General features: G+C 44.0%; 1 protein-coding gene across 1 annotated transcript in view; it reads right to left on the bottom strand.

Moving 5' to 3' along the window:
- GMCL1 (germ cell-less 1, spermatogenesis associated) overlaps window positions 1–25,004 on the bottom strand; it is a 556,440-nt gene that overhangs the window by 322,900 nt on the left and 208,536 nt on the right. Inside the window, exon 7 of the mRNA XM_069214203.1 lies at window positions 9,659–9,743. Within this exon, the coding sequence (XP_069070304.1) occupies window positions 9,659–9,743 (85 nt within the window). The remainder of the gene's footprint in view (window positions 1–9,658; window positions 9,744–25,004) is intronic.

Here is a 25,004-nt window from a genome sequence, read left to right as displayed (position 1 = left end):
GTATCCTCTGTGTACACATCGATTAAACATAATTATGGCATGGAGGCCTGTAGATATTTTTTGAGAACATGGCCTGTAGAATTTCTCCAACATACCGAAATGCTCATGTCTATGTTGTCATTCTGTCTCATGCACAATGCTTTTCTATTCAATAATGAATATTTTTTGCAAAAGCAAGGTACAGCGATGGAGGCTTCTTTTGCTCCCACCTGGGCCAATCTCTACATGGGATGGTGGGAAAAAGAAATAGCATGGTCTGATGCATACAATATTTACATGGAAAAGGTAATATTGTGGGTGCAATACATTGATGATCTCTTTATCATATGGGATGGCCAGAAAGAAGCCTTGCAGGATTACATAAACCTACTTAACAATAATGAATTGAATACTCAATTGGAGACATTGTGTAGTAAGAACAAAATTGAGTTTTTGGATGTTATGCTTGAAGTTAAGAACGATAAATTAGAAACTTATCGCAAACCCACTGCATGCAATTCCATACTACATGGCAACAGTGGGCACCAGAAAGCATTAAACTGGAGTATACCATACTGTCAATTCCTGTGGGCTTGCAGAATATGTTTGGATGATGATAGTTTTGAAAAGGAAACCACAGCAATGATACAAAGATTTTTGGAGAGGGGATACCCATATAAAATCCTGATTGATGCACAGAACAGAGTGAGATGCAAAACAAGAAAGGAATTGCTTTTTAAAAAATCTATCTGTTAATTAGCATGTAATTGAAAATAGATGTTCGCCTAGAGTCTTTTTAGAATACAATCAAACATCTAGCACTTAAAAACATTTTGCAACGCAATTGGCATGTTCTACAACAAGATGAACATTTAAAGGGACAATTGGCCAACACCCACAAATTACATATCGAAAGACTCAGTCATTAGGTGACCATTTGACTAAAAGTCTGTTTGCCAAAAATGAGAACAAGAACAACACACTGTGGCTAACCAGTAAAAGTCTGGGTTTTTGGAAATGTGGTCACTGTAAGGCCTGTAAATATGCTACCAATGTACAGAACTTTCAAACATTTGAGGGAAGAAAATGTGTGATTAGAGATCGTATTACATGCGAAACTGAATATGTGGTCTATGTCATTGAATGTGGTTGCCAGAAGAAATATGTAGGAAGTACCATTCAGAAACTGAAAATTAGGTTCTTGCAACATCAAGATAGAACGTATCCTTTGGCCAAACACTTTTGGGGCATGCATAGAGGAGATTGTAGTCCTTTAATCTTCTATGGTATTAGATCGCTCAAAATGGGTCCCGGAATGGCTGCTAGAACATTGGAATTTAGACAAATGGAATCAAAAATGATTTTATCACTTGATTCAGAGAATCCTTGGGGACACAATCTTGATGCTGAATTATGTGTACATTTATGAATAGGACGAATAGAACGGATCCCAAAATGATCATCAAGAAAGATTGATCTACAAGCAGAGCTCCAATATATTCTTGTAAAGTTTTGATCATGTATCTAGATTCAGTAATGGACATTGAAATTATTATCAATATAGATATGTAAATACTATGTGTTGGACCAAAAAGAGAAGAAATCATGAGCACTGAAATTTGCAAGGATGTTATTATGTTTGAAAAACAAATAATCTTTTTATCAGCACATGGCACTTTTGTCTCTCAGATGATATTTTAGGATTTGGTTTTATACATGCTTTGACATGGATTATTTTTGATGTGGTCAATCAAAGATATGGAGATGGATGATAGTATAACATGTGAACATAAGCCACATTGTAGGCTGAATCAAAGATCACAGCTATTGGAATAAACAGATGATGCTATTGAGTAACAGGATAGAGAATGAGATCAGGTATAAATCTATATATATATGGATTTTTGAACGTATTTTATATTTATAATTATAATGATACTGCAAAATATGGATTTAAATATCAACAGCAATGTTTTATTTTACTATACCATGCCATAGATAAACAATCTATGGACATGTTTACATCTTTAAATTGCAGAACTATATGATGCAAATGCCACTTTATTTTGACCTATTGGATATTTAATCTATGAAAGTGAGATTCAATTTTAGAAAAGTATTTTTATAACTGATACATATTTATGATATTGCTTAAGTAGACTCCATTAGGATAATGAAACTGTTATATTTATGGATATTTATATGTCTCATTCAATAATACTTTGATAAAAATATTGTGAATGACATGGAAGATACTTCAAGTATGGAAGTTTTAACAGTATAATATAATTGTCATTTATTTTATGTAGTTACTGGTATGTTTTAGTCTGCAACATATTCACAACAAGAATATGTAAGACATTGATGACACTGAGGAAAGTTTCATTATATGTGATCATGGCAAATGATGATCAAATATGGACAGAAGATGATGATAAACAAAAGGATTTATATGTTAAAAGATGGTCGCTCCATTATTCCGCATTAGTTTGTAACCAAAATAGATGAGGGACTATTGTATTATTGGAGTAGGATGTTGTGCGGGGTGGAATTGTCCAGTAGAAGGCGTCAGCCGAAACACGTAGACAATTCCGTTTCTTGTTTGGCGGTGGTTTGTTGATGGCATTCTATTTCGAATAAACAGAAGAGCACTGAATAATGGGAGAATTGGATTTCTCTGTATGTGTCGACAGTTCGTTTTGGTGCAGCCATATGTTGAGTTAATTCTCAACTTCGTTTGAAGATATATATATATATATATATATATATATATATATATATAATTGCCCATGTTCCTAGGAATACAGGGTTTGTCATTGTTGAGGCATAGGCACACAAACCTGCCTTTCCTCTGGACATACAATGCTATCACCACTTGGCTGTGGAAAAAGCAGTGAGAGCAGACTTCAGGCAAAAAACAACAAACAACTTGATATTTATTGTGACATGAATGGTCTGCAATGTAAACGGGTGTTTAACCATACCCTGAATGTCTTGATTGTATGTGAATGAAGCATCCTGACTTATATTGGCATAGGTTTGGGCAAATGCACTTAAAGGGCTAGGCCATTGCCTGACAATGCGAGATCCAGGTTGTGTTCTGTGACTTTCAGGGATACATAGCACTGATGTGGGAGCATATTGTGTTTTGTGAATTTACGGTGTGACCAGAGCTCTGTGTCAGTGAGGTGTCTGCTGACTCCTTTTATGTGAAGATCCGTTATTATGTGAAACACAAAACCTTGCACTGACAACTCAGGCGCCTGGAAAGTGCATGCATGTATGTATGTATGTGAAGTGCCTGTATGACACAGTAATGGTACTAGGACTCTTTGTGCTGTGTGAGTAAGTAGGGTGCCAGTGGGATCCTTTCTGAAGGCCGCTGGTATAGAACGGCACAAGAAGGGGGGGGGGTAAGGATAGCTTTATATTGTAAGTGGATTGCCTGCATTCTTATGGCTAGAGAGAGAAGGTCACCAACAAAAAAGAAGGTGATGAATGAAATGCTTAAAACTAACCTCAGCCACTGGTGACTGCTCAGGACCACATTCCAGTCCCAATCTTATCACCCACCATGTCACTCTACGCAAAGGTCTACCTTATTTTAAATAAATACTGACCCTGCTCCTCAAGAGAACAGTCCATCCCGAACCTGCAGGTCGCACCATTGGAGTGCAGCTTAAGTGGCACAGTAAGCACAGGACCCTTTTCTGGGCATGCCCATCGCATTTAGGGAGTCAACTACAGCAGACAACTAAGTGATAGATAGAAAGCTTGAATTAATCTCAGACACTGGTGATCAATTGGGCCGCATTCCAGTCCTGAAACTGAAGTGAGAATGATGGAAATAGGGCTAACTTTAGAAATTCCATGGCAGTCTTGTTAGCAAAAAGTTGATTACTTTTTCCCCTCACGGACACTGCCATTTGGTAAAATGCAGGCATGAGAGGTGGGAACGCAGTTTCTATTGTTCCTAAATCTTTTAAGAACCCTATCCTCTAGGAGCTGTTTTTCTTTCCTAAAAGAAATCCTCTGTTGCTCTAGTTCCTGATGTAGCTGCATTCTTTTAAAAAGGGGAATGAAGGACCTCCATTTACACCTCTGGCATTTCGTTTAAATTAGATGATCTTCAGGAAGTCTTTTCTTTTCTACAGCTCTATCAACCTGAGCATCAAATACTAATTTGTCATACTTCAATCTCACTTTCCATGAGTGGTGAAAAGTGAGGAGTTGAAAACGTGAGGATCCTTTTTTTCTGCTGTCGATGAGGGTTCAGTAATGTTAAGGTGAGCCTGGAAGATTACCTGAAAGAGCCATGCTAAAAACCTGCAAGCCTCCGTATTAACCAAATCTTAAGAAGCACTGATAAATTGGTCTAAAGTTAGCATTTCTTTTTCATGGCCTTCATAAACTCTTCTTTTTTCTTAGGTTGAACTCCACAAATCTGTTGTTGGAATCACAAAGAGATCCTAATGTATCTGCCAAAATCAGCTGTTCTCAATGATGTGCAAATGTTTTTTCTTCCCTTTTCTGCTGTCTTTTTAAGGTGGCTATTTTTTTGCTGACCATGCCTGCAAGAGGGTTACTTGGAAATGAACAGCAAGAACCCAATCATCCTATTGGTCCAACATTACTCACTCAAACCCAACTAAATGATTAAATATATCATCAACATCCCAATGTAAAAAAATTACAAAAAACAAACTAAACAGTAAAATAAAAATAGAACTGACACCCACGAGACCCCCACCTGAGGTCATGCCACTCATTTCCATGAAACCCTCTCATGGTACTGGTTTGAGAATGGAACTGCTGTGAATGCGGGCTTCATTCTATATTAAGGATATGTTACAGCATAGCCAGCACCTCCAGCGACAGAATTAAATTCAACCACATCACAGAGCTCACCTAGTCCGACCACAGTATTGTCCATTTCACCATCTTCGACGCACAGCATACCATCACCAAGCACCACAACTACTCACCACAGCTGGAGGAAAGTAACAGAAACACAATGGATACAGGCCCTCAGCACCACCAAACCCAAAGGTTCATCAGATTTAAAACAGGCTGTCCAGAATTTCTCCACCTGGATCACCGAATGTGCCGACAAGAGTCACCCTGCTGGAGCCAGCCACGTTCCAACAAAACATCAAGACAGCTGGTACACCCTAGAGCTCAGATCCACCAAGCACAAATGCTACCCACTCAAAAAATGGCGCACCACTAAAAATCCCTCTGACAGAGCTGCACACAAAGCAGTCCTCAGCAACTAACACCTGCTCATCAAGGAAGCCAAAAGAGCCGCCATCACAGGCGCATCAACACAGCAGCCAATCACACAAAATAACTATTCAAAGTAGCCAAGGAATACTACAACCCTGCAGCCACAGAGTACACAATCCACTCTTCCCAAGAACTCTGCAACACCCTCTTGGATTATTTCCAAAGCAAGATCGTCACCACCTCCAACTTCGACCCCTAGCCCACAGTTCTCGATCTCAACATCCTCGGACAACCAATGCACACCAGTCGCATGATCATAGATTCTACCCCGCTGACCACAGAGACCACTGTGATCATCATGTCATCTATCCCCTCGGGGGCACCCACCAACCCATGCTCCCACCATCTTTTTAACCTCAGAGCCAACCACATCAGCCCGGCACTCACCAGCATCCGCAACACCTCCATCGCCACGGCATCCTTCCGGACAGTTGGAAGCAGACAGAGATCGAACCACCCCTAAAAAACAAAACCCTTCTCCAATTCCAGCAAACTAAAAAATGTATCAACCAACCTCCCTTCTCCCCTACCCTGCCAAAGTACTCGAGAAGGCAATCAACCAACCGCTTACTGAACACCTGGAACAAAACAACCTGCCTGGCATCTCCCAATCTGGATTCCAAGCCTGCCACAGCACTGAAACTGCTTTGATTGCAGCCACACATTACCTCAGAACCCTCCTCGACCACAGGGAGACTAGACTGCAGCCCTGACCCTCCTCGACCTCTCAGCTGCATTCAATACTATATTCCACCACACCCTCATCAACAGACTCCAAAGCATTGGCATATAGAGGAACACTTTAAAGTGGATTGGCTCCTTCCTCTCAGGACGCACAAAAAGCATCCAGCTGCCTCCTTTAACCTCCAAACCCAAGAATATCATCTGTGGCGTACCCCAAGGATCATCTCTCAGTCCTATGTTGTTCAACACCTACATGCCCTCCGCACCCCCATAGACATTATCAGATCCCACGGTTTCAACATCATTTCCTACGCAGACAACACAACTCTTTCTATTACTCACCAAAGACTCCCCCTCTCCCCCAAGCATGGCGAAACATCTGCAAAGCCATGACCAACGTAGCCAACTAGATGAGAGCCAATTGCCTTAAACTCAACTCCAACAAGATGGAATCACTGATCTTCGAGAGAAAATATATATATGGGACCACAGGTGGGGGCTAGCCGAACTCAGACCCACACCAACAAACCACGCACACAACCTTGGCATCATCCTCAACAGCAAACTGTCCATGAAGTGGCAGATCAATGGAGTCAACTCCTCCTGCTTTCACACCATCTGCATGCACAGCAGAATCTTCCGACTGATTCCAGTCAGCACCAGGAAGACAGTCACCCAGGCTTTAGTTACCAGCTGCCTCGACTACATCAACGTACTCTACTCCGACATCTCCACCCAACTTGTTAAGAGGCTCCAAACCATACATAATGCGGCAGTCAGACAGATCCTGGTCCTCCCCAGATGGACTCACATCACCCCCCCACCTCAGAAACCTTCACTGGCTTCCCATCCAGAAGAGATGCCAGTTCAAGACCCTCAAGCATGCCTACAAGGCCCTACTCAATCAGGGAACCGGCTTACATCAAACTCCGACTAAACTTCCATCAGCCCAAATACACTTGTGCTCCTCCTCTCTTTCGCTTGCACATTCCCTACCCCCTGCATCTGTTGCAGCGGCAGACGTGCCTTCTCCTACATCATTGACAAGATCTGGAAAAAGCTCCCTCTCCACCTCTGACCAGCACCCTCCCTTGTGGATTTCAGGAGGAAACTGAAGACCTAGCTTTTTGACAGAGACATCACACCCCAGCGCCCTGATACCCCCCGGTGACAGTGCTGTGCTATAAAAACCGTGACTGACTGATTGATTGAACATGCCCCTGAATAAGGGTCTATGACTAGAAATGTGACAAATGCATTGGGTTGTTGAGTAACAAAATATGAAGAGCTACACAAATCTGAATATCATGGATGGATAGTGGATATATATTTTGAATCAACTGGAAATCAATGGATGATGATTCTTCTCCACCATTTAGATTTTTTATCATTCTAACCAATTCTCTCCATTCGTCCATATCCTCATTTAACGTGGTGTTTGACTGGATTGCAATCATGTGTATCCTCCCAGTGCCCATCCATTTGCTAATATCTTTACAACATGATTCAAAGGTATCACATAGTATTCCGTCACTTTTGAGGTGAACATATTTTAAATTTAGCAGTATCAATGATGCCGTTGTGGAAAGCTTGTTATTTAGGAACTGGGCAGCAAATGGTAAATAGTTGGACAGTTTTCTCCTGCTTTCTTTAACTCTTTCAAATATCACTGGCTACACTTATACTTCAGCTAACAATTTAGCATCTTTTAATTGACCTAGAAGGCTCTCTGTCTGTCCCAACCAGCATATTTGGCGGGAAAGATTATGTGGCTGGGGGTTGCAGAGGAATTAGATGTAAAAGTACATCAATACTAAATACGGTATTTTGGCAGCAGAAAATTGTTATTGGGTGCTTTCTCAGCAACTGTCCAACATATAAGGAACACTATCCGGTAAGATTTGCATTTTACATAATGCAATGCTTTTCTAAAGCATTTAGGGCCTCATTCCGACCCTGGCGGTCATGGACTGCCAGGGCCGGGGACGGAGGAAGCACCGCCAACTGGCTGGCGGTGCTTCAGGGGCAATTCTGACCGCGGCGGTAAAGCCGCGGTCAGAAAAGGGAAACCGGCGGTTTCCCGCCGGTTTTCCCCTGCCCCAGGGAATCCTCCACGGCGGCGCTGCAAGCAGCGCCGCCATGGGGATTCCGACACCCTTCCCGCCAGCCTCTTCCTGGCGGTTTACACCGCCAGGAAGAGGCTGGCGGGAACGGGTGTCGTGGGGCCCCTGGGGGCCCCTGCAGTGTCCATGCCACTGGCATGGGCACTGCAGGGGCCCCCTAACAGGGCCCCATTAGGATTTTCAGTGTCTGCAAGCAGACACTGAAAAACGCGACGGGTGCCACTGCACCCATCGCACACCAGCAACTCCGCCGGCTCCATTCGGAGCCGGCTTCATCGTTGCTGGGGCTTTCCCGCTGGGCGGGCGGCCTTTTGGCGGTCGCCCACCTGCCCAGCGGGAAAGTCAAAATGACCGCCGCGGTCATTTGACCGCGGTACGGTCTTTTGGCGGGCGGCGCCCGCTGGGGTCGGAATGACCCCCTTAATCTACACTTATCTGTTTTGAATCTCCCATAACTGTTCATAATTTGCTTATCTCTTTCACAGGCTAAACATACTGCAAGTTCTTTTTCTCTATAAAAAAAATTGTATTTTAATTTTGTTAATGACTTTCCATATTTTACTCTTAAATTTATTTTAAGTGGGTTGGTACGATGCATAATTTCTTTTCAGGGGAAAACTGAGCTTCAGAAATACAACAAAAATGTATTCTAATTACATCACTAGTTTCATAATTGTGTTACTCCCTACATTGCAAACAATGCTAATAGCTGAACTATATCACTGTAATTCATACAGGCCTCCAGTGAATGTAATCACTTAGTCAGTACCTTATGACGAAGCAGAACCAGGTATTCTGAACATTGGGTACACAGACTACTTGCAACGCGCCATTTTCCATAGGATACACTAAGCAAATCGCGCATTCTGCCTCCCCTCTACATTCTGCAATAAATTAGGTGCCTACTTCATTACCACCCAAGAGGCTGACCTGCTTGAGAATGAATAATAGAGAAAGGGAAATTTATCTGAAGAGTGTGTTGTTTCTTTGTCCATTACATGAGTAATGTTAGACACATTTGTATTCTGTCTGAGTGTAGTGGGATCTGTACATTACAGTGAAAACACTTTCAACAGAACACACTTCCTCAGAGTGGTAGATCTGGAAAAGAAATGCAATGCCTAGGTCATTTGGGTGGATTTAAGTAGGTGGCAACTTAGGGGGCAACGTATCAAGTGGTGAAGAAGACCATTTATAAACTTAAAAAACATCTTGACAAAATAGTTATTTCTCCATTGCTTATTAAAACATACCATAATCTGAAATGTTACAAATTAAAGGGATGCCTGTAAAACGGGAAGATAGGGAAGTGGTGTTTGAGAAAGACTCTCTCTGTAAACAACGCACATGTATTAAGAGAGGAAATGTAGACTTTGCTTTATGGCCAGAATCAATTTCATTACAATGCGACACACATGGCGGGGGACTGTATGAAGCAAATTACAAGGACGATTCAAAGGAGAAAATCAGAGCCCAAGGGAAGGTTTATGTTTTCTTCTTTAAAAAGCGAGAAGGATATCGTGCTTTTTGCATCAATACCCAGCGACACACACAGCAATTAAGCTAGAAGCTGGCAAGCAACATACCTTTTTCAGCGCGGTGTATACGTCCATTTCCACCTGCATTACAAACAGGTCATGCGAGCTAATAAGCTGGGTCATCATGCTTGCGCTGCAACAGGCCGAAGAGACAAAGTTATTATTGATGAGAAACAACTGAATGATGCACACTGAAATTATTTTACTACACATATGGGGACCGATTATGATCTTGACAGAGGGGAATACCAAGTCCCAAATGTGTCAGATGGAATATACTGCCCGCAGTATTACAAATTCCATTATAGCCTATGGAACTTGTAATGTGGCCCGTCACGCATGTGACAGAGTTCCCTCCGCTATGGCGAGTCCCATAGTCTCTACAGAGAAAGCCTCCAGGCTAAGCCTAGGGACTCAAATACCTCAACAGTTCTGAAGTTCCTGAGAAATGCAAGATCTGAACCATAAAACCGCAGTTAGTGCTCCTCGCAATTTGCGGTAGAAATGGTGAGATTTAAAGGATAGGATTTAAAATCGCTCGTGAATGTGGAAGATCTTCCCATAGCTGTATTTAAAACGGCTCTCCACCAACTGCAAAGTCTTCCAGAAGTAAATGTTATGTATCTTTGGTAATAACGGTTTAGATGTAAGTCTTTCCCTGGGGAAGGATCGGGAAGATGTTTTCAAGCTGCTAAAGTGCAGCCAAGCACAACACCAGGAGTTTCAGATACATTAATTCAACTATGGTCTCAAGAGATCAGGGGGAGGCGACAAAGAATCTGCAGAGCGAACACATTATCCACCCTATCTTTACCTAAGATGCATACCATTTCTTCTAAGACACACCTTCCACCTTAGGTATTACGTATTATCGAAAGACCCCTACAATATCTAGACCAGCGGTTCTTAAAATGATGTCTTCTGTGGACCCCAACTGAATCATTAGTGGAAATCGAGGACCTCCCCACCTGAGCAATTTCATTGAGTTGAACCTCAAAACTATGGACAAAAATACAGTAACAAGTGCACGTTAAGCAAAAACACAAATTATGAAAAACTGTATTCAATTAACAAACAAAAACATGCCAAAATCTAAATTTTAAACAGAAGGTCGCAGGGTTTCAAAAGTAATTTTATTTCTAAAAGACAAAGTGATATGCATGGCACTGGCATATTTTTTTTCTTTTTTCTTTTCTGCTCCAAATGGATGCTTTCTTTTTTGTCTCATTATACTAGTGCTTCAATTAAGCTCACCCATCAGCCATACTAGATCCTATAGCTGTACTTGTACTGCTCCCATGAATCAAATTAAGATAACAATTACATTTTTAGCCTCTAATTTTCAATTCGTTTACAGCTACAGTGTTTGAAAATTTTCAATTTTGCTTTTTTATGTACAAATACCTTATTATTCTGTCACAAGGCAGATTCGGAAATAATTACAAAATGTAAGTGCTGTATTTACCTGATGGGTACTTCTACCTGCATCTTGAATCAATATCCAAGCAGAACCCCCAAGCTCCTGGGTCTGAGGAGATGGTTAAACAAGGAAATCACATAACACAGATTTGGTAATGCCTCGTGACTTACAGGTTGACACAGTAATGTGTGCTGAAGTTGTGAAGCGAGGTCCATGTTGGAATTTGACAAATATCAAAAATAGAAACACTCCCAGACAACGCCAAAGAAGCAGCCTTGACACAGGTGCAATGGACCCTGATGCTCCGTGAGTGCTCCTTCTTGTCAATGGTGTACAAGATCTTGATGCTTAAAATAATTCATCTTGAAATCTTCTGCTTCTGAACTGCCTTACTCTTCTAGGAGCCAACATAGTTATGGAAACGGTGGTCAACAACCGGTAAATTCTGAGTCCCATCAATGGAGAAATAAAGATGTCTCAGAAGGTATAGAGGGGGATGCTACTCATCATGGATGGAGGAATGCGGAGGCAGAAAAAGCATTAGCAGGTGATTTATTGGCCCAGGTGAGATTTAGTTATCATTTTAGAAAGGAAGGAAGGAAGTCTTAATTCGAACAGGCCAGCTTCTTTGTGAAAATTAAGTGAAAGGAGGGTGGACAGCCAAAGTCTAAAGCTCACTAACATGCTGACCTGATCAGAAAAATAGTTTTCGGAGTCAACTGTAAATGGGCTTGAAATATGAACCCACTGGAAAAGCGAGCACCCAGTTAGAGTCCCACTGTAGTATGATAAACAGTGAAAGGGGGACCAAATGGGTGAACCCTTTTAGTAAAATGCACAACTATAATAGGCTTGACCAGAGGATTTTGCAAACCCATTGAAAAGCCAAAACGGCCAACAAAAAATATTTAACAGTGGCCACAGCAAAGCTTTGCAGGGCCGAGGACAGTGCACAGCACAACACAACCAACGAAAATGCAACAAGGGGATCAACCTTATTCTCAGTGCACCAATAATCAATGCCTAACCAAAATCTAGAATAAACATAACAGTCTAAGTTGAGAGGTGACTAGTTGACAACACGATGTCCTTCACCTCTGCAGGGAGCTCAAAATACTGAGGTTGCCCCAATAATCTCCAAGCATGAAATTAAAGTACAGTCTTGGAGATTTTGAGGTGGAACCTGACCTTCCCACTGCATGAAGGGGTCAACTTGATCGGAAGAAGATGACACAGAGATAGGTAGAGAAAATCTGAATACCACACCCACCGTGGTCAATCAAGATCATCTACATAAGGTCCTATGCAGCTTCCTTAGAACCTGAGGAATCAGTGGTCGAAGAAGGAACGTATAGTGAAGCAAGAAGTCCCATTTCAGGCAGAACACATCTGCCAGGGCCCTTCTCAGCAGAAATTGGAGAGCACAGAAAGGAGGGAAGTGAGTGTTTAGGTAAGTGCCAAATAGATTCACCATTGAGGTGACCTAAGAATTAAAAACTGAACTGAACTGAACTATGTCGGGGTCTTATTCAGCAACAGGACACCGACTGCGATCAGCTCCCTGTATACACAGGGAGCTTGCCAGATGTGTGACCATCCAGAGACCATAAGACTGTGCCTTAGAGTATGGCTTCCAGAAACAGGGGAGTGAACCTCTCCCACAAAGCGTGATAGGAACAGTGTTGTCTGTCAGGATCTGAACTGGTCGACTGGGGATGAAGTGTAAAACCATCTAGGGGTATGCCCAAATAACCCAAATATGAATGGGCATGACACAAACTCTACAATTATAATGGTGTGTACTGGGAATGAGTTGTATACAACAATTAACCACAGTGAAGACCCTAATTAATCACTGGGTAGACCACAAAGTATGTCACAAAAGTTTATTCTATGTAATTAGTATCATGGGTAGTGATCTGTTTGTTCACATACTCTGGGCTTACTGACAATTAAACACATCATGGACAAACACAAAACTGACAATTATACTGACCAGATCATTCTCAATCCAATAGGTTGTTTTAAACCCTATTTCCTTATTAAATAATCTCGTGGCTGGAATCCTTATTTCTAGTACAGTCCAAACAAGAGTAAGTCATAAAATTGTGTCTCATTGTTAGACAGTCATGCCTCTAATCATTTACGTATGTGTCCACAGAATGAATTATATGTCGACCCGTTTCTGCCCCTTATGCTTCTAGGACTTCTCAGGTCTTAAGCAAATGTGGAAAAAGACCTGATAATTGAACATCAAGTTTGGTAACTAAAATTAACATATGTACACATCTGTTACCAAGAACACTTAGGTGTACAACGTTTTCCTATAGCGTAGCCAAACAACCAGGGGATGTGCCATTTGTGCACTGACCCCAAGGGTTCGACTTTGGTGTCTAAAATCCAACATACAAATGCATGCCGTCCTTAACCCCTTCGCAGCCAAGGACGTAACGGTTACGTCCTTGGCTGCAGCGCTGAGGCGCCAAGGAGGTAACAGTTACGTACTGGTACTGGCTCCCCCTCCCCCCATGAGCCTCGCCTCACCGCCCTCACTGAAGGGATTGAAGGGGAATCGCTTCCCCTTCCACCCCTGCCCGCCCTGTCCCCCCCGTGCCGTCTGATGACATCAGCACGTGATCGCGGGCTAACCTCATCAGAGGCCTGCCCCTCCGCGCACGGATCGGAAGATAAATGCTTTTCCATTTCTCTTCCGATCACTGGAGTGGCAGAGAAAGACATGAAAGGAGAGGATAGGCCTTTCCTCTCCTTTCATGTCTCTCTCAGCATTTCTGCTGCCCGATCGCGATGAGATCGGGCAGCAGAAATGCCCACTAGACATTTTATTTTGTTTATTTTTTGTTTTATATGTGGGGCGCGACCTCCTTAGGCAAGGGTCGCTCCCCGGAGGGCCAAATTATTTTCAGGCCATTTCTTTGGGACGCTGCCATGTAGAAAAATCCACAAGACCAGGGTGGTGAGCTTCACATGCACCTGCACCATTTTCTCACCCACAATGCCCTGCAAACCTCCAACTTTGCTGGAAATTACACATTTTTCCACATTTTTGTGATGGAACCTTCCAGAATCTGCAGGAATCCACAAACTTCCTACCACCCAGCATTGTCTCACTATAACAATAAAAATTCTGCTGCACTTGCCAGCCTAAAAATGTTTTTTTTTTCCCCCACACTGCCCTTTTGGACCCGCTTTGGTTCCACCTCAATTTTGACATGTTTTTGGCTCTTCCTTGTCACAGGCACTTGGCCCACCTACACAACTGAGGTATCATTTTTACCAGGAGACTGAGGGGAACGTTGGGTGGTAGGAAATTTGTCCCAGTGCGGTGATCCCACACAGAAATGTGGGGTTAATTTGATTTATTAGCTAAATTTGAGGTTTGCTGAGGATTCTGTGCAAGAAAACATTGGGGGATCCACGCAAGTCACACCTCCCTGGACTCCCTCGGGTGTCTAGTTTTCAGAAATGTCTGGGTTTGGAAGGTTTCCCTAGATGGCTGCTGAGCCCAGGACCAAAAACGCAGGTGCTCCCCTCCCCTGCAAAAACAGGTAGGTTTTATTTGTTTTTATTTAGTTGATAATTTTGATGTGTCCAGATAGTGTTTTGGGGCATTTCCTTTCGCGGGCACTAGGCCTACCCACACAAGTGAGGTACCATTTTTATCGGGAGACTTGGGGGTACGCTGGGTGGAAGGACATTTGTGGCTCCTCTCAGATTCCAGAACTTTCTGTCACCAAAATGTGGGGGAAAAGTGTATTTTTGGCCAAATTGTGAGGCTTGCAAAGGATTCTGGGTAACAGAACCTGGTGAGAGCCCCACAAGTCACCCCATCTAGGATTCCCCTAGGTGTCTAGTTTTAAAAAATGTGCAGGTTTGGTAGGTTTCCCTAGGTGCCAGCTGAGCAAGAGGCCAAAATCCAAAGCTAGGTACTTTGCAAAAAACAGCTCTGTTTTCTTTGGGAAAATGATGTGATGTGTCTTGTGGCTCCTCTCAGATTCCAGAACTTTCTGTCACCGAAATGTGAGGAAAAAGTGTTTTTTTGGCCAACCTTTGAGGTTTGCAAAGGATTCTGGGTAACAGAACCTGGTGAGAGCCCCACAAGTCACCCCATCTAGGATTCCCCTAGGTGTCTAGTTTTAAAAAATGTGCAGGTTTGGTAGGTTTCCCTAGGTGCCGGTTGAGCTAGAGGCCAAAATCTACAGCTAGGCACTTTGCAAAAAACACAACAGATTTCAATGTAAAAATGTGATGTGTCCATGTTGCGTTTCCTGTAGCGAGCATTAGGCCTACCCACGTAAGTGAGGTACCATTTTTATCTGGAGACTTGGAGGAACACAGAATAGCAAAACAAGTGTTATTGCCCCTTGTCTTTCTCTACATTTTTTTTCTTCCAAACGTAAGACAGTGGATAAAAAAAGACATCTATTTGAGAAATGCCCTATAATTCACATGCTATTATGGCACCCTGGAATTCAAAGATGTGCAAATAACCACTGCTTCTCAACACCTTATCTTGTGCCCATTTTGGAAATACAAAGGTTTTCTTGATAGCTATTTTTCACTCTTTATATTTCAGCAAATGAATTGCTGCATACCGGTATCGAATGAAAACCCATTGCAAAGTGCAGCTCATTTATTGGCTCTGGGTACCTAGGGTTCTTGATGAACCTACAAGCCCTATATATCCCTGCAACCAGAAGAGTCCAGCAGACGTAACGGTATATTGCTTTAAAAAATCTGACATTGCAGGAAAAAGTTACAGAGTAAAACAGAGAACAATTGCTGTTTTTTTCACCTCAATTTCAATATTTCTTTATTTCAGCTGTTATTTTCTGTAGGAAACCCTTGTAGGATCTACACAAATGACCCCTTGCTGAATTCAGAATTTTGGCTACTTTTCTGAAATGTTTAGGTTTCTGGGATCCAGCATTGGTTTCACGCCCATTTCTGTCACTGACTGGAAGGAGGCTGAATGCACAAAAAATCATAAAAATGGGGTATGTCCCAGTAAAATGCCAAATTTGTGTTGAAAAATTGGGTTTTCTGATTCAAGTCTGCCTGTTCCTGGAAGCTGGGAATCTGGTGATTTTAGCACCGCAAACCCTTTGTTGATGCCATTTTCAGGGAAAAAAACACAAGCCTTCTTCTGCAGCCACTTCTTCCCATTTTTTTGAAAAAAACGACATTTTCACTGTATTTTGGCTAATTTCTTGGCCTCCTTCAGGGGAACCCACAAAGTCTGGGTATCTCTAGAATCCCTAGGATGTTGGAAAAAAAAAAAAAGGCCGCAAATTTGGCTTGGCTAGCTTATGTGGACAAAAAGTTACGAGGGCCTAAGAGCGAACTGCCCCAAATAGCCAAAAAAAGGCCTGGCACAGGAGGGGGAAAAGGCCTGGCAGTGAAGGGGTTAAATCAATATCTGCAGTCAGTGCCTAAAATTTATCATAGTTGCTCCTGACTAAAAAGGTAAATTTTGTCATCTATGCATCAATCAGTTAACAGTACTTGTGCAGTAGTATTGGAGTGAGAAGATGTAAGTACCTCATTTTCAAAACTCTTGGCTTCCAAAACAAAGTCTAGAAAAGACACTGCTTTCGTGTTAACCGTGTAGAGAGAACTCAGAGCAACAATTTACACGGGGCCAGGAAATGACCAACTCAAGTTTCAAAGAATATCAAATGGCACATTGTACCGCTCTAAAAAAGAGAGACAAAGACCATTACTTCTATCTTTTCAACGCAACAGAACTCACTGGGGCCGTCGTCTGCAAAAAAAATCTCACTGCACAACTTAGTAGCAACAAGACGTTTCTCGTCTGCCCCGCACCGCCAGACACTAACTCAACGCCGTACAATCCTTCCTTTAAATGACCACTAACTATTTCAGAGTCGAGAGCCCCATGAAATGTGAGGCATAAATACAAGAATTGGGACTCAATGTTCTGTGGGTCACATAAGACTATAAAATAAATGGACAGCCATCTTGGAACAGAGAATTTACTATGCCGGTAAGAAAAAGCTCTCCATATGAGGGACAAAGGGTGAAAAACTCCTTGAAGATGAATCCTGTTCATTAATTCCACAAGTGAATACGTTGAGTTCAACCATACTAAGCGGGGGATGACTTACAGATATATGGCTAGAAAAATCAAGGATGGTATTCCTTACAAGCGAATGGACTGAAATTGTCCTACCCTATGCGGGAGAGGCATTACCAAAAGCTTAGAACTATATAAAGAGATCACCCAGTGCTCTATTTTTTCAGGGTGGACAGGCTAATCGAATCCAACCCTTACAAACCACATCATACAAGTTTTCTAAAAATCATTAGCGGGACCACACCACTGCAATGCACCGATGACCAGAGAAATTTTGTCCAAAACAAACCTTATTTGGTGGCTACACACTATCTATCAGAGCCAAACAAAGAGATTGTGTGCCTGTCACATATTGAACTCCAGCACTATTGTTGCTAAAGCCTTCACATATATTATTTTAAAGGTGCTTAAAGAGCTGAATACAAAATTAAGTGCATCAATGTACAAAATATATCAATATCCATCATGATGAAAATATTTTAAAATTATACTTGCCCATTTACATATCTCATCACATACTGAGTTACGAGGCTCTAGTATGTTTCTTTGGGCTACACACATCAATGTTATTAATGTTGCTTTTGAAAGCTGAATACATAAATAAATGAGCCAAGGCAACATGATATCCCAATATGCCACATTGAAAACCATTTTAAATTAACAACCATATCTCATCTAGATCATGTGTTGCCGTGCCAAATTTCTCTATCAGTTTGGCTTCTGTCCTATTCAAAAGTAATTTGAGGGACCCACCTCTCTCATTCCTTTGCGCTACCAATTGGACTGACCAAAATAGAACAGGACAGAAGCTAAACTGATCAAGACGACGATGCAGATGAAAGCCCAGTTAGTTCCATTGCGTGGAAAAGATAGAAGTAATGGTGTCTGTCTCTATTTTTTAGAGTGGTACAATGTGCAATTTGTTATTCTAAAACACGTGAGTTAGGTATTTCCCGGTCCCATGTAAGTTGTCATTGTGAGTTCTCCCTACACGGTTAACACTAAGGCAAAGTCTTTTCTAGACTGTTTTGGAAAGTGGGAGTTTAGAAACAGTGGTACTAAGGTGTGCCCATTCCAATACTACAGTAGAGGTACCTATAATTGATTGATGCACAGGTGACAACATGGGCCATTTTAGATAGGAGCAACTAGGATTAATTTCAGGCACTGACAGCAGATATTGATTGAAGTAGCATTGGCGTAAGCACAACACACAACAGTTTTTTGTTTTTTTAATATAAATTCTCTTTATTTAAAAAAAAAAAAAAAAAAAAAAAAGCTCAAGGTACAAGGAATATAATTCACAAATACAGGTCCGTGTAGTACAGCAGCTATGTTTGTATCAATTTCCATTTGCCACGTTATCTAGGGTTTACATTACATGGCGCTTTTATGGGCCAAGCACTCTTGCGTCAATATGTTTCTTACATTTTCTAATTTTTTCCCCCCTCCTTCCCCAGTGGGTGCGGATGCTACAATTCAGGGCACATGTTCCCCCTGGCCGTACTTCAGGGTCCCCATATTTTCTCCCATTTGTGAGGGCATCCCCGGCTCTGATGCACCACTTTCTCAGTTCGTTGGCACCAGTCAAGGTCTGACTCCCATTGTTCCACAATTGGTGGGGCAGGGTGTCCCCATAGCCTCGCGATGTTACATTTGGCCATCCCAAATGCTAGCATTGCCCATATCCTAACATACCTGGGCATCGGCTCATTCTCCATTATATGCAATAAAATACACTTTTCGGATAGGCCCAAAGTATTTAGACGAAGGTACCCATCTGCTCGCAGCCGTGGAGACAGGTAGGCGTATCTACTTTACAAATTTTATGAAGAAGGGTTCTGGAGCAATATGCACTGTATAAGAGTTTTAACTGTATTAGCCTAATTTTGGCTCAGATTGTAACTTTCCTTGGGCTCTGCAGTGCTTCTTGTCAATCTCATCTGCTAAGTTTCCCAAGTCTCTGGTCTACGTTTCTCTCAGGGGTCCCAATGTGTCTGGGGCATTGTTCAGAAGTTTCCTGTATATGAAGGAGATAGTTTTGTCTGTATGTGTTCTGTGAAAAGCCTATCCTCCAGAGGAGTGGCAGATGCCAATTGTTCCCCCCTCTCTGATGTGACACCCCAGGGCATGGCCCAGTTGCAGATGTTTATAGTGTTCCGAGTGTCCCATTCCATACTGCCTCGAGGGCTTCGAAGGAGATGTATGCTTGGCCTCTCCAAACGTCTCCTAAGCGTTTAATGCCCAGAAGTTCCCACTTGGAGAAATCCTCCAAGTCACCCGCCTCCCGTGGTAGATCACTATCCAACAAGGGGGTCTGCTCTGTCAATGTGTTTCACAAGTTTAGGGCACTAGTGGCTTCGCTCCAAACCCTCATAACTGTCCTCATGTGCACTGGAAGTGTCTTCTCCACTTTGCGCCTATATAGCACAAAGTAATTGCTACTTCTGATTTGCGACCTGTCTACTCGATAGGCTGGCATGTCCCTGTCAGCAAACACTCAATCGTTTACTACTGCCAGCTGTGAGGTTCAGTAGTATTTAGAGATGTCTGGGATCACAATCCCCCCTGAAATACCCCCTGTTGTAGCTTGCAAAGTGCAATACGTGGTGCCCCGCCATCCCACAGGAGAAGCCTAAGTACTTGTTCTATTTTCCGGAACAGATTCTGAGGGATTTAATAGTGTGTGTTTTGCAGGATATACAGTAAGCGGGGAGAGAAACACAATTTTGTACAGAGCCACTTTGCCCATTAGTGACAGAGGCAAAGATTGCCAGCGCGAGACGTCAGTTTTAAGTTGCTCAATCTGTGGGATGAGGTTAACGTCTAGAAACTTCTGCGGGTCCCTTGTGATACATTTTCCTCAGTATTTGAAGCTATCTTCCACCACTGTTATACAACGAAGGGGTCCCTGGCAATGGGAAAAGCACTAATTTGGACCAGTTTATGCAGTATCCAGAGTAGTCACCAAATATCTGGAAGATGTGCAAAACTCTGTCCACGGAGCGAGAGGGCCATGTGAGGTACAATAATGCATCGTCAGCATAAAGAGAGACACGCTCCTTCCAATTACCACATCCTGTTATCCCAAATATCAGGTGGTCTTGGCGTATCCAGGAAGCCAGAGGCTCTACAGCCAGGGTGAATATCATGGGGGAGAGGGGGCAGCCCTGCCTGGTTCCCCTGTGTAGAGTGATCGCCCGAGATATTGTACCATTCACTTGGACACGCGCCATAGGTGAGTGGTAGAGAAGGCATACCCAGCTTCAAAATGTAGGTCCAAAACCCATTTTTTTGAAGTGTGGCAAATAGATAGGGCCATTCAAAATGAAAGGCCATTGTCGCATCGAGTGCCATGAGAACCGCCTCCTCGGAGTCAGGGCTACTTGTCATGTGGCGTGCTCCATAGAGCCCTTAAAGGTTGAGCCTCATTCCCCTACGAGGCATAAAGCCGAACTGGTCAGGATGGATCAGTGATGTGTTAACTGCCTGGAGCCTGTTCGCTAAGACTTTTGCAAGGATTTTGGTTTCCGCATTTAATAGGGAAATCGGTCTGTAGGAGCTACATCTGGTTTGTGGTTTCCCTACTTTAGGTATTACTACTATGATGCCATGCGTTGGTCCTCTGGGAGGATGCCATCTTGCAGTGCAGCCTGGAACATGGCCACTAGATGTGGTTCTACCTTAGTGGCCATAACCTTATACTTCCCTATCAGCAGCCCATTTGGGCCCTTGGCCTTCCCTGACTGAAGCCCACACATAGCTTGCGTTATCTCTTCCACCATATGGTCTTCCTCAAGAGCTACTCTTGATTCTTCCTCTAACTCGCTGAGGCGGATTCCCACAAGAGTTCTGTATAATCAGCATTGCCCATTGAGGTGGCCGGTTGATACAGATCCTCATAGTAGTCAGCAAATGCGTTGGCTATGGCTGGACTCTCATTGGAGCCGTCCCTCTCTATCTATCTCTAACACCCAGGACCTTTCCAATCTCTCCTGTCCAGCCATGCCAGCAGCTTGTTGGCGTTAACCCTGACATCATAGAGATGGTGCTGCATTGCGAGGGCATAACAGCGAGCTGCCCCCTCAACCAAGTCTCGGAGGTCACACTGCTTAAGGTGCAGTTGGTGTCCAAGACCATTGTTTCGTTCTGTCTGTACCCTCAGCTCTAGCCATTCGATATCCGTCTCAAGCGATGTGCACTGTAGGAGCATTTCTTTCCTTTTCCCCCCTATGAGGGCTTGCACCTGACCCTGTATTACTTCTTTAAATGCCTCCCATAGAGTACTTGCACATGGCATTGAGCCCACATTTTCCGGGAAGTATGTTTCTGCCCCTTTTCTTAGTGCCTCCCTGATATTTGGGTCTTTAAAATACCAAGCACTTATCCGCGGGGGCACAGTTGTGGTCAGGACTACGCGTAACAATTTTACCTTGACTAGGGAATGGTCTGAAATTTTCCAGGGTCTAATGTTAGCTTCTTGGAATCTGTGCATGTCTGCATATTATGTAAGCAGGTAGTCTACACAAAAGAAGCTATTATGGTGGGTGAAAAGTAGGTGTACCTCCGGCAGTGTGGGTTGTGTGCCCGTGAAATGTGAACTAACCCTAATGCGTCCACAAAGGAACTAAATGCTCTAGTGTCCCCCCCCGTGGAGGCTACTGAGAGCCTATCCAGCTCTGGATCCATGACGGCGTTCATGTCTCTCCCCCAAAAATAAGAGTCCCATGAGGGAGAACTAGTAGAGTTGCGTTTAGTTCAGGAAGTGTCAGCGAGTGTAGCCGTGAAGGAACATATACTGACCCCACATTTATGACCTTCCCCTCCCATACGCCAGATATCACTACATGTCTTCCCAGAGTGTCATTGAGACTACGCTGCAGTAGGGGGTCGATTTCATGAACATTATCCCCACTCCTCTTGAGTCGCTAGTATAGCCTGTGTGAGCTAGTAGTTTGTACCCGAATCTGTCTAATGCTTTGCATGTTGTGCCCAGAGGTGTGTCTCCTGGAGAAGCAACAAATCCGGGGAGTGTTTCCAGAGGTATTGGAGAATCAATGTGCGTTTTATCTTGTTGCCCAGACCATTCACATTCCAGGACCATATGAGTAAGTTATGTGACAGACATAGTTTGAGTTGTGAGATATTACTAGGGGAAGATAATTTGTTGTATTTCTTTTCCTATTGTGTAAGCTTTGCCTCTGGAACTCTGCCATACATTGCTTTGCTGTCTCAACAGAAGCATTACCAGAGCAATCAACAACACGGACCTCCATACTGTGGAACATAAACTTAAACAGCACTAATTTCCCACAAACGTCCCCCCCCTCCCTGCTACCATGCACTGTGGGTCCTCAACCACCCACCTCCCCAATTTGCAGAGAGCATGTGTGAGAAAGTAGCCTCTTTCTAGCCTTGTTACCCCCACTTTTGGCCTGTTTGTGAGTGTATGTCAGGGTGTTTTCACTGTCTCACTGGGATCCTGCCAGCCAGGGCCCAGTGCTCATAATGAAAACCCTATGTTTTCAGTATGTTTGTTATGTGTCACTGGGACCCTGCTAGTCAGGACCCCAGTGCTCATAAGTTTGTGGCCTATATGTATGTGTTCCCTGTGTGGTGCCTAACTGTCTCACTGAGGCTCTGCTAATCAGAACCTCAGTGGTTATGCTCTCTCATTTCTTTCTAAATTGTCACTAACAGGCTAGTGACCAATTTTGCCAATTTACATTGGCTTACTGGAACACCCTTATAATTCCCTAGTATATGGTACTGAGGTACCCAGGGTATTGGGGTTCCAGGAGATCCCTATGGGCTGCAGCATTTCTTTTGCCACCCATAGGGAGCTCTGACAATTCTTACACAGGCCTGCCACTGCAGCCTGAGTGAAATAACGTCCACGTTATTTCACAGCCATTTTACACTGCACTTAAGTAACTTATAAGTCACCTATATGTCTAACCTTTACCTGGTAAAGGTTAGGTGCAAAGTTACTTAGTGTGAGGCCACCCTGGCACTAGCCAAGGTGCCCCCACATTGTTCAGAGCCAATTCCCTGAACTTTGTGAGTGCGGGGACACCATTACACGCGTGCACTACATATAGGTCACTACCTATATGTAGCTTCACAATGGTAACTCCGAATATGGCCATGTAACATGTCTATGATCATGGAATTGCCCCCTCTATGCCATCCTGGCATAGTTGGCACAATCCCATGATCCCAGTGGTCTGTAGCACAGACCCTGGTACTGCCAAACTGCCCTTCCTGGGGTTTCACTGCAGCTGCTGCTGCTGCCAACCCCTCAGACAGGCATCTGCCCTCCTGGGGTCCAGCCAGGCCTGGCCCAGGATGGCAGAACAAAGGACTTCCTCTGAGAGAGGGTGTTACACCCTCTCCCTTTGGAAAATGGTGTGAAGGCAGGGGAGGAGTAGCCTCCCCCAGCCTCTGGAAATGCTTTCTTGGGCACAGATGTGCCCAATTCTGCATAAGCCAGTCTACACCGGTTCAGGGACCCCTTAGCCCTGCTCTGGCGCGAAACTGGACAAAGGAAAGGGGAGTGACCACTCCCCTGACCTGCACCTCCCCTGGGAGGTGTCCAGAGCTCCTCCAGTGTGCTCCAGACCTCTGCCATCTTGGAAACAGAGGTGCTGCTGGCACACTGGACTGCTCTGAGTGGCCAGTGCCACCAGGTGACGTCAGAGACTCCTTCTGATAGGCTCCTTCAGGTGTTGCTAGTCTATCCTCTCTCCTAGGTAGCCAAACCCTCTTTTCTGGCTATTTAGGGTCTCTGTCTCTGGGGAAACTTTAGATAACGAATGCAAGAGCTCATCCGAGTTCCTCTGCATCTCTCTCTTCACCTTCTGCCAAGGAATCGACTGCTGACCGCGCTGGAAGCCTGCAAACCTGCAACATAGTAGCAAAGAGGACTACTGCAACTCTGTAACGCTGATCCTGCCGCCTTCTCGACTGTTTTCCTGCTTGTGCATGCTGTGGGGGTAGTCTGCCTCCTCTCTGCACCAGAAGCTCCGAAGAAATCTCCTGTGGGTCGACGGAATCTTCCCCCTGCAACCGCAGGCACGAAAAAGCTGCATTACCGGTCCCTTGGGTCTCCTCTCAGCACGACGAGCGAGGTCCCTCGAATCCAGCGACTCTGTCCAAGTGACCCCCACAGTCCAGTGACTCTTCAGTCCAAGTTTGGTGGAGGTAAGTCCTTGCCTCACCTCGCTGGGCTGCATTGCTGGGAACCGCGACTTTTGCAGCTACTCCGGCCCCTGTGCACTTCCGGCGGAAATCCTTTGTGCACAGCCAAGCCTGGGTCCACGGCACTCTAACCTGCATTGCACGACTTTCTAAGTTGGTCTCCGGCGACGTGGGACTCCTTTGTGCGACTTCGGGTGAGCACCGTTTCACGCATCCTCGTAGTGCCTGTTTCTGGCACGTCTCCGGGTGCTACCTGCTGCTGAGAGGGCTCCTTGTCTTGCTCGACGTCCCCTCTCTCTCCTGGTCCAATTTGCGACCTCCTGGTCCCTCCAGGGCCACAGCAGCGTCCAAAAACGCTAACCGCACGATTTGCAGCTAGCAAGGCTTGTTGGCGTTCTTTCAGCGGGAAAACACTTCTGCACGACTCTCCACGGCGAGAGGGATCCGTCCACCAAAGGGGAAGTCTCTAGCCCTTTTCGTTCCTGCAGAAACCTCAGCTTCTTCTGTCCAGTAGAAGCTTCTTTGCATCCACAGCTGGCATTTCCTGGGCATATGCCCATCTCCGACTTGCTTCTGACTTTTGGACTTGGTCCCCTTGTTCCACAGGTACCCTAGATTGGAAATCCACAGTTGTTGCATTGTTGGTTTGTGTCTTTCCT

Source organism: Pleurodeles waltl, chromosome 11 (genome assembly GCF_031143425.1).
Source record: "Pleurodeles waltl isolate 20211129_DDA chromosome 11, aPleWal1.hap1.20221129, whole genome shotgun sequence".
Classification (NCBI taxonomy): domain Eukaryota; kingdom Metazoa; phylum Chordata; class Amphibia; order Caudata; family Salamandridae; genus Pleurodeles; species Pleurodeles waltl.
The sequence above is the reverse complement of the archived record's forward strand: the minus strand, read 5'-3'. Positions and strand labels throughout refer to the sequence as shown.